General features: G+C 43.1%; 1 protein-coding gene across 20 annotated transcripts in view; it reads right to left on the reverse strand.

Moving 5' to 3' along the window:
• LOC106584181 (receptor-type tyrosine-protein phosphatase F) overlaps positions 1–14,577 on the reverse strand; it is a 423,412-nt gene that overhangs the window by 82,426 nt on the left and 326,409 nt on the right. For 14 of the 20 annotated variants that reach the window (XM_045706047.1, XM_045706038.1, XM_045706036.1 and 11 more), the window contains 2 exons: positions 13,551–13,744; positions 1,028–1,054 (listed from right to left, as the gene is read on the reverse strand). In XM_045706047.1, the coding sequence (XP_045562003.1) occupies positions 1,028–1,054; positions 13,551–13,744 (221 nt within the window). The remainder of the gene's footprint in view (positions 1–1,027; positions 1,055–13,550; positions 13,745–14,577) is intronic. The other 6 variants (XM_045706048.1, XM_045706041.1, XM_045706044.1 and 3 more) reach the window with 1 other exon arrangement.

Raw genomic sequence — 14,577 nt, forward strand, 5'->3', positions numbered from 1 at the left:
ACACTCACCATGTACAAAGTGTGTGAGTGCACATGTGTGTGAGTGCACATTATGCAGTGTGCATCACATCTTCAGCAGCACTTTCTCACCAGCCTCGGAAACAAATAAAGAGAACACAGGGCCATCTGGGACACGGACTAGAGCTCACAGTTCTGCCTCAGCACCCCCGGGGCTCCACGCCTCCCAACCAGAATCCTCACACACTCCCCCAACACTCCCCTACCTACACCCTCTACACTCGCCCACTCCGAGAGCTACACACTCCCAGCACCACCAGCCAATCTCACACAACACACTTGGTAAGTAAGGATTCCAAGCTGATTGGGAGGAAAGGAGGAGGGGGGTCTACATGAGAACTTCACAACAGGAGATGAAAAGTTCAGTTGAACTCTGGACAGGGACCTGCTGTGAGAAGGTTGCTGACTGAATGAAGAACGGAGAGTAAAGGTGGAGAAGCATGACTATCTATGTGTATATGAAGGTCTAGATAGAAAGAGGATGCAGAGAGATAGATAGTGAAAATAGAGAGTAGAAATAAGGGGTGAAAATGGCATAGGGAAAAGAGGTATGGAGAATGGAGCGGAGGGAATTGGACTAGAGGACTTACCTGTGAGATGAGGAACATGGCATTGTAAATATGCTCCATTAAGGTCATGTGTAGGTTATGCCTCTAATATCACAGTATTACATGGCGTTTTCAGGAAGAAGAGCTACTTCATCCAGTTATATAAAGGACATAACAGGGTGGAAATTGTCAATTTCATGCCGTTTCACAAGACTTACCGCTACCACAGACGGTATGTCTTGAGTCTGGCAAGAGATACTTCCCTGTCTATCTCTTTCAATTCTACAGTTAACCGCTCCTAGTCTAACTGCTTGAGGGAAAGGGAAGGAGAGAGTGTTAGTCCCCAGATAGACAGAGAGATGGAGAGAAAGGAATTGGGAGAGGATAGAGATAGAGAGCACTCCCAACGGCCCTCACTGACAGCACCGCACCCAGCACACACTACACATTTCTCCTACTCACATAGTCCGTCGAATCCTCAACGTTCCACTAATGATAGGGAGCAGACAGAAGGGAGGGGGAGAGGAGGTCAAACACAGAACAGCACAGACAGAACAAAAAAAAGATGTGACTTTTTTTTTAAATCTGTAGTTAGGAAAAGGGCCATAGGCTATACTACAGGCACTACAATAGTGGCATGCTCAATGTGTCTGTTCAGGTAATTAGTGACTGGTAGAGAGGGAGAAGAAGCTAGATGGAGGAGGGAAAGGGTTAACATGCAGTAATGAATACAGGTAGATGGGTGGAAGGAGGGTGGTTGCTCTCCACAGCGCCACCTAGTGAGCACTGCACCATGTCCTGAGGGGGAGTCTGTGTTGGTGGGAGTACCCTGCTGCTGCACCTACTGTGTGGGTTCATCGATCAGGGTAAGGCAATTATCAAAAAACAATGTTAGTCTTCTGCTTTAGCCGAGAGAACACTGCCAACTTACCTGCAACGTCCTTCCAACCTCCTGCAAACATTTACTGTGTCTGAAAACATGTCAATATGTATCCAACCCTTGAGAAAACGTAAAGGTTCCCAACAAATGCATAACTCTTAAAAGGTGGCCTGGTTTTGAGACACAAATCAACTGCCTTGTTTTTCCATTGGTATAATTGAAGCCTTTTTTTATATTTCAGATGGCCAATATTAAAGCAGGTTGACATCAAAGCCAGGATGATATGATAAGAGCTAAAACAAAAAGGAAGATTGGCAATAAAAATAAAACACTGCCTCTGAGCTGAGCACGCTGCTAATTCTTAAATAGGGTATGGAAATAGAATGCATACATTATTAGACTCTAACTGGGTCTTCAATAACAAGCTCTCATCAAGTAGAGAGAGAGAGAGAGAGAGAGAGAGAGAGAGAGAGAGAGAGAGAGAGAGAGAGAGAGAGAGAGAGAGAGAGAGAGAGAGAGAGAGAGAGAGAGAGAGAGGCTTCTAAGGATACAACTCCCATGATATTACACCTCAGATCTCGAAAATACTAGCAGAGATGGTATGAGAACTAGAAGGAGGGAGATTACAAAGACAACAGAGAGAGTTAGAGAAGGAGATTCGTTGCCTTCTTTGTCTGATCTGTGTTTCTTCTTCCTGTTTATTCCTTTCATACTCAATACTCCATGGCACAACACAACATATACTCAACCTCTCAGCTTCCTGCCTCATACATTACAGAAGACTTCCACCATGCAGCTTCCACTTTGATTCAGAGGGGTGGTGTTAAATGCGGAAGACACATTTCAGTTGAATACATTCAGTTGGACAACTGACTAGGCATCCCCCTTTCCCAGTCATGTGTATGTGCGCGCGTGCATGAGTGGAAGAGTCTCACTGAGAGAGAGAGAGAGAGAAGTAGAGAGCTCAAGATCCTCTCCTGTGCTGCTGTAATGTGTCTGTCGTTGAGTTGAGATTACATTTCACCTTCAGAGGTTAGAGCCCTTTTGCTTATTCAGCAGCCAGTCTGGGGATTAAATTGTTCTCCTTCGCTGTGAGGTACCTGCACCACCTATTCCCTTCATTCACACTTCCCTTTCAAATGAAGCTGGACAGAGCCCCTTAAACTCTACATTCATGCTCCAGCCCCCTTCCCAGCCCCCTAATAAGCTTGCCCTGTCCATCCCTCCCTCCCTCCCCATACTTCCCAAGCCAGACCTAGGCAATAGAGGCTATTCATCCTCTAGTAAAGGCAGTAATGGTAGATAGAGATTAAATTTAGTCTGTCTCTCTCTCTCTCGCTCTCTCTCACTCTGCCTCTCTCTCTCTCTCTCTGCCTTTCTCTCTGACTCTCTCTCGCCCGCTCTAACTGAAACCCACGACACGTAGCAGGTGCCACAGCAGAATTGATTCAGAGACACATGGGATTTGTATTCCACTCCACGACCTTGCTGACTAAAGGAAAATAAAAGATAAAGGGGCACGGCGGCACGCTTCTTTTTCTAGCTGCTTAAAAAATTACCTTATCATAAACAAGGGCTGCAGGGCTGGGGACAGTGAGCTGAGAATCAGCTATATAGCCTAGTCCCCTATTGGAAGTGCACGTTGTGCACTAAATCAAGGAAAGGTGCATCATCATAAGACAGCAAACACTAGGCAAAATAAAAAATAGTCTGAGGAACTGTCTCTCTGTTTCATAAAGTAACTGCTGTGTTCCTTCACTTGGAAAGATTCTGCCTGGAATTGTGTGTGTTCATATCTAGCCGAAATCGTAATATCTCCCATTTATAACTTTTGATCATACACTATTTCCTTCGTAGCAGTCTGAGTTGCTTGGAAGAAAAGTTATTGAATGGGATAAGCTTATTCCAGAAACTGAAGTGACATTTTAAAACACCTATGGCAACATCCTCAGATAGAGCTACAGACATTCTGTGGCATTATACTGTATGTGATGTGAGAAACTTCAGAGTTGAGAGTACTCCCGAAACAGAAATGACTTAGCCGGAGGCTATTCCGTCACACAACACAAATGTTTATCTCCAGAACCCATAAAAACACTTGACAACAAAGTCAATAACCCGAAGATGTGGGAAGGGAAAGGGTCAGGTAAAAGATTGACACATTGTCCTTACACAGTGAACCATGAGAAAAGAGAGTGCATTTCGCTTAAGTTGAGTGGAATTGAGTGGAAAATCTCTTTGATGGAACATTTTGTGAGTCTTGACTATAGTTTTTAAAGGAGGAGGTGAAGAGTGTAGGTGGGACTGAACTCTATAAGACCCTGTAGCCTTGGAGTAGCTGCCAGTCACAGCAGCCTTCTGTGTGTGAGGTCCCGGCTGTGTGACGGTGGTCCCTGAGGGCCAAACTGAACACGTCAAAGTCACTTTAGCCTGTTTGACCCTGTGTGAAATTAGTTAGTGAGCGGAACTGGAAGCCCTGACCGGTAAACAGACTACCACAGAGCGCTCCAACACTAATAGACCATGTGTTTGTGAGTGGATGTCTGACTGAGGAGGTGTCCTAAATGGCACCCTATCCTTTATATAGCGCACTACTTTTGACCAGGGCATAATAGGGCTCTGGTCAAAAGTTGTGAACTATATAAGGAATAGGGTGCTATTTAGGATGCATCCTCTGACTGGGCAGTGTTCATGCAGTATGTGTCACACAGTGCAGGTCAAAAGGTATTCCACACACTCACTGACACCAGAAAGGTCAATGCTACTGGACTGCAGGACTCTGGACAACACTACAGCGATAATCCACTCTGCCCTGCTGCACATTTCCATGAATAGGAAACTAGACCTTTCAATTTACTGTTACCAGAGGTCCTCTAACTCCAAGGTCATGGGTTCAATTCCCGCAAGGATCGCATAAACTAAGTGGCACATAGTACCTTATTCCTCTTGGAGTGACTATAAGTACTGTAAACCCAGGAGCCACTCGTCTGCCTGCGCTTTAGTTCTAGATAGTAATGCTACTGAACAATACACTGAACAGTACTGGATCCAAAAACCAGATTGGAATTTTTCAATAATACAGTTGGCACTTACTTTTTTTTTTTGCTGTTTGAAAACCAATATCTCTTAAGAGTGGAAGGTTGGAGATTGGCTAAAAATTGCAAAGAGCTGAAGAATCTAGATTACTTTTCTTCAGAAGGGGTTTCACAATGGCAGTTTTTAGTGCAGTGGGGAAAGTGCCTGTTAACAAGGAGTGATTACCAATAGCTTGTACTTCTTCTGATATGCAATTAAAAACTGTTTTGCAGAAGGTGGAGGGGATAGGATCGAGAAGGCAGGTAGAAGGCTTAAGTTGTGAGATCACTTTCCTGAGCACGTCTGTGTAAACCAGGGAAAATAAATCCATAGTGCCTTTGCTTGGTAGACTGGTAGACTCATCAAACTTCTCATCAGGTTTTGCTTGACTGATACCCAGCTTAATGTTTGTTATCTTATCTCTGAAATATGCCGCAAATGCATCACATTTAGATGTGGAGGAAAGTTCACATAGGTTTGCTGAGGTAGGATTTATCAGGACATCAATGGTCGAGAAGAGCACTCTCAAATTATTCTGATTATTAGTGATCAATTTAGGAAAATTAGCCCATCTCGATTTTTCTAACTGTCAAGTTGCTCTCTCAGAATATCATAATGGACCTGCAACTTTGAAAGAAAAAGCCTCAGAGATGCTCTGTCAGGATGAATTATCTGGGCAGATGTTGCTAAAGGAGCCAATAATTCACAGACCGCTGCAACAGAGGGAGACTTTCAGAATAGCAACCCAGAGAAAAGCATTAGGGTGCAAAGGTCTCTCTCAGAATGCCAAGTTGCTCTCTCAGAATATCATAATGGACCTGCAACTTTAAAAGAAAGCCTCAGAGACGCTCTGTCAGGATGAATTATCTGGGCAGATGTTGCTAAAGGAGCCAATCATTCACAGAATGCAGGAACAGAGAGAAACTTTCAGCACAGCAACACAGAGACAAGCATTAGGGTGCAAAGGTCTACCAGAATATGTTGTACTTTTCTTTATTTCACCATTCCTCTGACACTGAATCAAAATTAATTTATGTGTTAACAGCTAGAGGATAACAAATCCTTTCTCTTTTATAATAGAAACAACAGTAGACTGTAGACTGTTTTAGTGCCTGCTTCTCCAACTTAGAACTAAAGACCTCAGCTGAAAACATCCTTTTAAGTAGCAGACACTTATAACACAGTTAGTGCAACACCCACACTGACACAACCTCGTCTCGTTATAAAATTGCTATATCTATAGTTGATAATACAATTTTCCTGTGTGCAATGTATCTCATTTCCTGTGATCAAATTACTTTCTTCCTGGCACTTGACTGTGACAGCGCTCACTCTCTCTCGCACTCTCTCGCTCTCTCTCGCTCTCGCTCGCACTCTTTCGCTCTCTCTCTCTCTCTCTCACTCTCTCGCTCGCTCTCTCCCTCCCTCTCCATCTGTCCATCTCTCTTTTAATGAAGTGTGTCCCATTACCTGTCCTTTAGCAGCGTAGCGACTACAATCCTTTTCGGAACATTTAGTTTTGTGGCAGTTGGTCGTTCAGTGAGCTTTGGTCATCTCTATGGTCATGCACGGCAGTAGGCAGTATATGTATTGCTGCAGTTAGTTTCACACATAGCTGCCTGTCTGAAACATATTGAAGCATGCCTGGCAGCTCTCCTTGAACATGACTAAGGAAATACCTAAGGGATATATGTTACATGGTAGGAGAGAAGACTATCTAGTTGTTAGAAGCAACTGTACTACTGTTAATAAGCAGCACTATAGCTTTCAACTGAAGTGTTTGGAAAGTAGCTGCTGGCTACAGTTGTGTAGAAGACACTAACAAATAACAACGTACACAACTGGGACCTTCAAGTGGTAGCTATTTGTCAAAGAGAATGCGTGTACTGCCATTTGTGAAGTTACACTACGCACTGTGAAGGCAGCCAGAAAGAGAGAGAGCCCTTCTCTCCTCTTTTCTCTCCTCTTTTCTCTGTGCAGTAAATATATGCCAGAGTGTGGGCTTCAAGCACCAATGCTGCCCTTGTTTATAGGTAATCACTCCTTACCACCCACACACAACGACACTCTCCCTCCCTCTCTTTTCCTCTCCTATCTTTCTCTCTCTCCTTTCTCGTCTGCCCTAATTCCCTTCCTCTTTCTCTCTCTTTTTCCTCCACTCTCTCTAAGACTATCTCTCCCTCTCTCCCTCCTCTCTCTCGCTCTCCATCTCCTTCTCCACCTGCCTCTCTCAGTGACCAGTCTCTGCTGAAGCATCCGTTTTTTTCCTGAGCTCCAGGAGACACAGATTAGCGTTTGATAGATTAGGACCGTTTTATCTGATCAGACAAGCCTTCCGCTTCACAGCCATCAAGCCTTCCGCTCCAGGTGTCCAAAAATAAGCCTGACTTCAAACCTCAAAACAACCAGCGTGTAGAAAAACAACACTCTGTTTGTTCACGAGCAGAGAGAAAGAGAGAGAGTGAAAAAGAGAAGGAGAGAAGGAGAGAGAAAGACACAGAAGGAGAGTCAGGTATAAACAAAAACGGTATAAGCGTCGTAAAGCACAGGGCAGGGAGTTGGCAGGCAATTAAGCCTTTATGTTCCTCAGTGTCTCTAACCCCCACGGCCAATAATTTGATATGGTGGAATTTACTCTGTCATTAAGGGTTTTGTCATAAGCGTGACGAAGAGAGCAGTAGTCCAAGCTTGATTGCTGTTCTATAGAGACCATCCACAGCCACAGTAAAATAGCGAAGGGATTTTTAAAGCTTCCTTCAACTGAAAAACAACACACTACTAGGCCTACACTCTTAGAAAAAAGGGTTCCAAAAGGGTTCTTCCAGGTAGAACCCTTTTCGGTTTCAGAACCAAAAAGGTTTCTTCAAAGGGTTATCCTATAGGGACAGCCGAAGAACCCTTTTAGATTCAAGACAGTGAGAGTGTAGAATGATGACAGCTTATAGTCTAGCTAATGTGTTAGTTTCTCTATCACTAAAATACTGTTCTCTCTCTGTATGCCCTTGGTTGGTAGGTCTATAGTGATCACAGCTTCTAGTCTTGCTAATATGTTTCTCTGCAATGAGCTTCTCTCTGTCCTTGGGTGTGTAACACTGTATAAGCAACTGAGGGGAATGGTTATGGCCTCTTTCGAACAGATCTAGTCCCCAGACTTCATCAGTAGCAGTGGCCAGAGAGCCTGTTTTTCATGGAGCTGACAAGGACGCAGGCACCATAAATATGGACATAGCACAGCCAGCCGCCATGGTATGAGGAGCTCTCCACTGGCATAAAGATCTAAGCCTGGCAAAACAGCCCACTTAAAGTGATTCAGCACCGCACCAGGGACGGAATCAATCCATCACAGAAAATCGTGTGATGTGTATACGACAACCCGAGAGAGATCCAACAACACAGAGTGTGTGTGTGTGTCTGTGTTGTATATGACAGAGATCCAAACAACACACCGTGGAAAGATTCAGCCAAATAATGCCATATGCATACATGGCAGAACAGATTCCAATGAAGAGGACTAAGGAAACTACTGCAGTATTCTAAAATGAATACACTCCACTGGCTTGGCAAGATACAACTAATTAGATACATTACAAATAAAAACAGACAAAACTCTATGAATGAAGGTAGTAGGAAAAAAATGTGTGTGTGTGAGTCTGTATCGTGGATGTTTGAGTATGTGTGTGTGTGTGTGTGTGTATTGCTCCACACTGTACGTGTAGAGATATGTTTATTCAGTGACTTATACTTATATGCCAAGTGTGCAAAACTGTCATCAAGGCAAAGGGTGACTACTTTGAATAATATAAAATATATTTTTATTTACTACATGATTCCATGTGTTATTTCATAGTTTTGATGTCTTCATAGTAAACAAAAAACAAAAAACAACTCTGGAATGAGTAGGTGTATCCAAACCTTTGACTGATACTGTACACACATTTAAAACATTTCACGTGTTGTGTGTGTGTGCGTGCGTGTGCATCTATCGGTAACACATGACATACACACAAAAAATAGGTCCCATGGGGGCGAGGCGTTGTGCCGTGAGGTGTTGCTTTATTTGTTTTTTGAAACCAGATTTGCTGTTCACTTGCACTATATGAGATGGAAAGGAGTTCCATGCAAACACGGGTCTGTATAGTACTGTACGCTTTCTTACATTTGTTCTGGACCTGGGGACTGTGAAAAGACCCCTGGTGGCATGTCTGGTGGGGTAAGTGTGCGTGTAGTGCTGTGTGAAAGTTGACTACGCAAATAATTAGCAATTTCCTTCACATGAATGTTTCTTATAAAAACAAGAAATGATGCAGTTGTAACGAGAGCGCTGAGAGTCGGTAAGCAAGTTCAGGGAGTGAGTGTTTTAATAAAATAAAAGGAACGTTATACAAAGCAGAAACACTAACAGCACCCAGACGAGAAACAGAAACAATGACACCTGAGGAAGGAACCAAAGGGAGTGACATATATCAGGCAGGTAATCAAGGAGGTGATGGAGTCCAGGTGAGTGTTATAATGCGCTGATGTGTGTAACGATGGTGACAGGTGTGCGCCATAACGAGCAGCCTGGTGACCTAGAGGCCGGAGAGGGAGCACACGTGGCAGCAGCGTGTTTCCTTATCTCTTAGCCCTCGAGAGACTGGGATGCATTGTATTGATATTAGCCCTCTGAATACAATGAAGCGCAAACCCTGCCTCTCAGTTCTTGGCCAGCTGAAGCTTAACTTAGTCCTTCTTTGCAGTACTTGGCCATATGACTGGACAATAATCAAGATAAGATAAAACTAGAGCCTGCAGGACTTTCTTTGTAGAGTGTGGTGTCCCCCACAAAAAAATATGAGCCTTCAAGCCCTTTTAGGGCAACCGGCCGTGATCGGGAGTCCCATAGGGCAGCACACAATTGGCCTAGCGTCGTCTGGGTTAGGGCAGGGTTTGGATGGGGTAGGCCGTCATTGTAAATAAGAATTAGTTCTTTACTGGCTTGCCTAGTTAAATAAAGGTTAAATATAAAAATAAAAGACAGTTTCCTGAAAAGCACATTCACTCACAGGGTGAGATATATGTGTGCGTATGTATGTGTTTGCGTGTGTGTACATCTGTGTGTGCTTGGGTACATGCTTGTGTGTGTGCATGCATGTGTAAGTGCTCATGAGTGTGTGTGAATGCATGTGTATATATGTGTTTTTGTGTATATATGTGTATTAGAGGTCGACCGATTATTCGGAATGGCCAATTAATTAGGGCCGATTTCAAGTTTTCATAACAATCGGAAATTGGTATTTTTTTTTATATATATATTTTTTTAGACCTTTATTTAACTAGGCAAGTCAGTTAAGAACACATTCTTATTTTCAATGACGGCCTAGGAACGGTGGGTTAACTGCCTTGTTCAGTGGCAGAACGACAGATGTTTACCTTGTCAGCTCGGGGATTCAATCTTGCAACCTTATGGTTAACTAGTCCAACGCTCTAACCACCTGCTTTACATTGCACTCCACGAGGAGCCTGCCTGTTACGCGAATGCAGTAAGAAGCCAAGGTAAGTTGCTAGCTAGCATTAATCTTATAAAAAACAATCAATCATAATCACTAGTTAACTACACATGGTTGATGATATTCCTAATTTATCTAGCCTGTCCTGCGTTGCATATAATCGCTTAGGTACATTTACATTTGAGTCATTTAGCAGACGCTCTTATCCAGAGCGACTTACAGTAGTGAATGCATACATTCTATTTTGTGCATTTTTTGTGCTGGCCCCCCGTGGGAATCAAACCCACAACCCTGGCGTTGCACACACCATGCTCTACCAACTGAGCCACAGGGAAGGTACACGTTGCTCCAACCATAAACATCAATGCCTTTGTTAAAATCAATACACAAGTATATATTTTTAAACCTGCATATTTAGTTAATATTGCCTGCTAACATGAATTTATTTTAATTAGGGAAAATGTGTCACTTCTCTTGCAAAGAGAGTCAGGGTATATGCAGCAGTTTGGGCCGCCTGGCTCGTTGCGAACTGTGAAGACTATTTCTTCCTAACAAAGACAGCCGACTTTGCCAAACGGCGGATGATTTAACAAAAGCGCATTTGCGGAAAAGGCACAATCGTTGCACGACTGTATCTAACCATAAACATCAATGCCTTTCTTAAAATCATATTTAGCTAAAAGAAATCCAGGTTAGCAGGCAATATTAACCAGGTGAAATTGTGTCATTTTGCGTTCATTACACGCAGAGTCAAGGTATATGCAACAGTTTGGGCTGCCTGGCTCGTTGCGAACTAATTTGCCAGAATTTTACGTAATTATGACATAACATTGAAGGTTGTGCAATGTAACAGGAATATTTAGACTTAGGGATGCCACCTGTTAGATAAAATACGTAACGGTTCCGTATTTCACTGACAGGAAAAACGTTTTGTTTTTGAGATGATAGTTTCCGGATTCGACCATATTAATGAACTAAGGCTCGTATTTCTGTGTGTTATTATGTTATAATTAAGTCTATGATTTGATAGAGCAGTCTGACTGAGCGATGGTAGGCAGCAGTTGGCTCGTAATCGTTCATTCAAACAGCACTTTCGTGCGTTTTGCCAGCAGCCCTTCGCAATGAATTGCGCTGTTTATGACTTCAACCCTGTCAACTCCCAAGATTAGGCTGGTGTAACCGATGTGAAATGGCTAGCTAGTTAGCCGGGTGCGCGCTAATAGCGTTTCAAACGTCACTCACTCTGAGACTTGGAGTAGTTGTTCCCCTTCCTCTACATGGGTAACGCTGCTTCGAGGGTGGCTGTTGTCGATGTGTTCCTGGTTCGAGCCCAGGTAGGAGCGAGGAGAGGGACAGAAGCTATACTGTTACACTGGCAATACTAAAGTGCCTATAAGAACATCCAATAGTCAAAGGTATATGAAATACAAATCGTATAGAGAGAAATAGTCCTATAATTCCTATAATAAATACAACCTAAAACTTCTTACCTGGGAATATTGAAGCCTCATGTTAAAAGGAACCACCAGCTTTCATATGTTCTCATGTTCTGAGCAAGGAACTTAAACGTTAGCTTTTTTACATGGCACATATTGCACTTTTACTTTCTTCTCCAACACTTTGTTTTTGTATTATTTAAACCAAATTGAACATGTTTCATTATTTATTTGAGGCTAAATTGATTTTATTGATGTATTATATTAAGTTAAAATAAGTGTTCATTCAGTATTGTTGTAATTGTCATTATTACAAATAAATAAATAAAACAATCGGCCGATTAATTGGTATCGGCCTTTTTTGGTCCTCCAATAATCGGTACCGGTATCAGCGTTGAAAAATCACAATCGGTCGACCTCTAATGTGTATGTGTGTGTGTGCGTCATTGCCTGTATCTGGGTGTCACGAATGTGGTAGGGGGATGCAGAAGCATAGCTGCTCCTTGCCCAGATAAGACAGGAATGTACCTCATGAAGGAAATCAGAGGTGAGACTTATCTCTGGGAGAGAGAAAAAAAACACAATATGAATGACATGAACGATTGACCCTCACACTGTATGTCTACTTGACCTTTCAGCTTGGCCAAGAAGTGGTGCAGTGTGTGTGTGTGTGTGTATGTGTGTGTGTGTTTGGCGAAGGAGTGGTGCATCACAGAGACGAGATGCAGCAGCCATCAAGGAACAGGGATTTAAGAAGTAGTCTTGGGTGGCTGTCTGATTGCAAGGTTATGGCAAAATGGTTGATCACGGCAAAAACAGTAGGTTGGTGGAACCAGCCTGATCTCCCTATAGCTCCCATTTTGTTTCACTGTGAAGTAAAAGGAATCGTAAGGTCAACATGCTAGGGATGTGAGGGTTGATCAATTCTAATTAAGACATGTGTAAGGGTCAAAGGGCTCTGGTCAAACGTACACTATGTAGGGAATTGGGTGACATTTTGGTACAGCTTTATGGAAAAATACATGTTAAGGTGTAAGGTTCAGAAACAAAATACATTCACAGCACGTCAATACAAATATCAGTGATGTGGATAATAACTCTGCCTGAACGAACTGCTGTGACTCAGCATCAGAATCAGACATGGCAGTGAATTGTGAATTGTCTGATTGTACATCTCATCACACCTCTATACCTACCATGTCAGCTAGGCTTGTCTGCAGTTATCTGAGGAGAATGGCATAGGGTGCTAGCACTGATAAGCTGGGAACTGGAGGAGGGCTTGACACTGTGTGCTTGACACTGTGTGCTTCAGAGAGAAGGAAGGCATGCTCTCACAAGCTCCTAAAATGACTAGAGATTCTCTTATAAGCATTCCTAATGCAACGAGAGGGAGGGAGAGAGAGAAAGAGAGAGAAAGAGAGAGAGATGTGTGTGTGTGTCTGTGTGTGTGTGAGCAACCCTAATCAGGATTAAATCTATGCTTTTTCATATTCCTCATTTACGAGTAATACTAAACCCAGCAACAATATGAAATACAATAATTTCCCTAGAATAACAAGGCAGTGAGTTGACATTCTCATCTACATAAAAGGCAGACCACCCCACATTCATATCTACATAGAAAATCACCCAATGCATTTTCATCATCAGCATAGCTAGAGACTGAACAGAGTTATTTTGGTATTTTCATCCCTGCCTTATTCCACTGAAGATGAAATGGAAAAGTTGGATTTGTTCACTGTGTTTTTTAAAGGCAAATACACAGGAAATACACAGGTCTTTTTCAATCACGTTAAGAGGACTGACTAATTAAATAATCATAGTGATTACCTGATCACCATTCTCTGCCACTGACAGTGAGTAACAATCATTCCTTACTGAACAAAATCTCCTCCAGTTCTCCATTATGAGTGACTAAGAACAGTGTGAGGTGAATGGGAGGGCTCTTTGAGCGTTTGCTTGAGCCTTCCTGGAGTGCCAAATGGCCGGGCAAGCTCAGCACATCTTACGTATTCATTGTTTTGCAGTTAAAGTTTTAGAAATATTTCAAATACCATTCGAAACCCAGGTCTAACTGGGACACTGTGGCAGTGGCAGTGGGACAGTACCTGTGCCTCGGGTAGGGAGACGTCCATGATGTTGGGCTGGCCTCGTGGCGCTCCGTTCTCCAGTCGTGAGTAGACCACCTGGTACCCCCTGATCTGCCCATGCTGTTTCACCTGGAGGGGGGGCTTCCACATCACCCTCAGGGCTGTAGAGTTCAGGGCATCAGCCTCCACCTTCCTGGGAGGGGCTCCGGGCACTGGGGGAAAAGGATAACAGGTAACAGAGGTTACATAACAATTTAGCGTACTGCAGGTAACAAGTTAAGCTTCAACTCTGACTGAGGGTTACAGCTAGGCTTAAACCTGTGTCCAAAATGGCACCGTATTTCAGATGTACCCAGAGAATAATTTAAGATGACCAACCAAGCCTGTTTCAAACACTGTGCTCTATAGCTAGCTAGATCTCTATCGGAATGGCATCAAAGCTTCATCAAAGAAACAGACCTATTGAGAAACATTGAAAGGTCTGTGGAGGTTCAAAGGTAATATGAAGGTAGCATAGATCCCTTTGAAGGTTAGATAAATCAAAGCGTCTCGTGGTTTCTTGGGGGGGACATCAGCGGCTGGGTTGAGTGGCCAGACTTAATGTTTCATGGCAGAGGAAGAGCAGAGCTGCTATTTAAACAGGCTTATCATGAGCAGGATGCATGATCAGCTACCAGGGGAGGTTTTAAATTAATACAACTAGGACTTCAATAGAAATGAGCGGAGATAGATTGGCTTGATAATGATAGTCAATAGGAAGCAGCAGAGAGTGAGGAGGAAAGGACAGGAAGCGGTAAAGGAAAAGGCCTGTATTAAGAGATTAATACATAGATATAAGCAGACTGTTAGTGTAGTATTCTACCCAGCGCAACACTACATATCCTAACGGAAAGGAAAAGCTCAGTATCTGCCAGTCAGCACTATGCACAGCAGCTCTGCTAATTGGAACCATTTAACCTCATAATACATCTGCAAGCTTCCAGAATCCTGCAGAATCCTGCCGCCTCGGTCGACCTTCAGAAGAACAAAAGTCAATATGGCTCTT

This window comes from Salmo salar, chromosome ssa23 (assembly GCF_905237065.1).
Source record: "Salmo salar chromosome ssa23, Ssal_v3.1, whole genome shotgun sequence".
Lineage (NCBI taxonomy): Eukaryota > Metazoa > Chordata > Actinopteri > Salmoniformes > Salmonidae > Salmo > Salmo salar.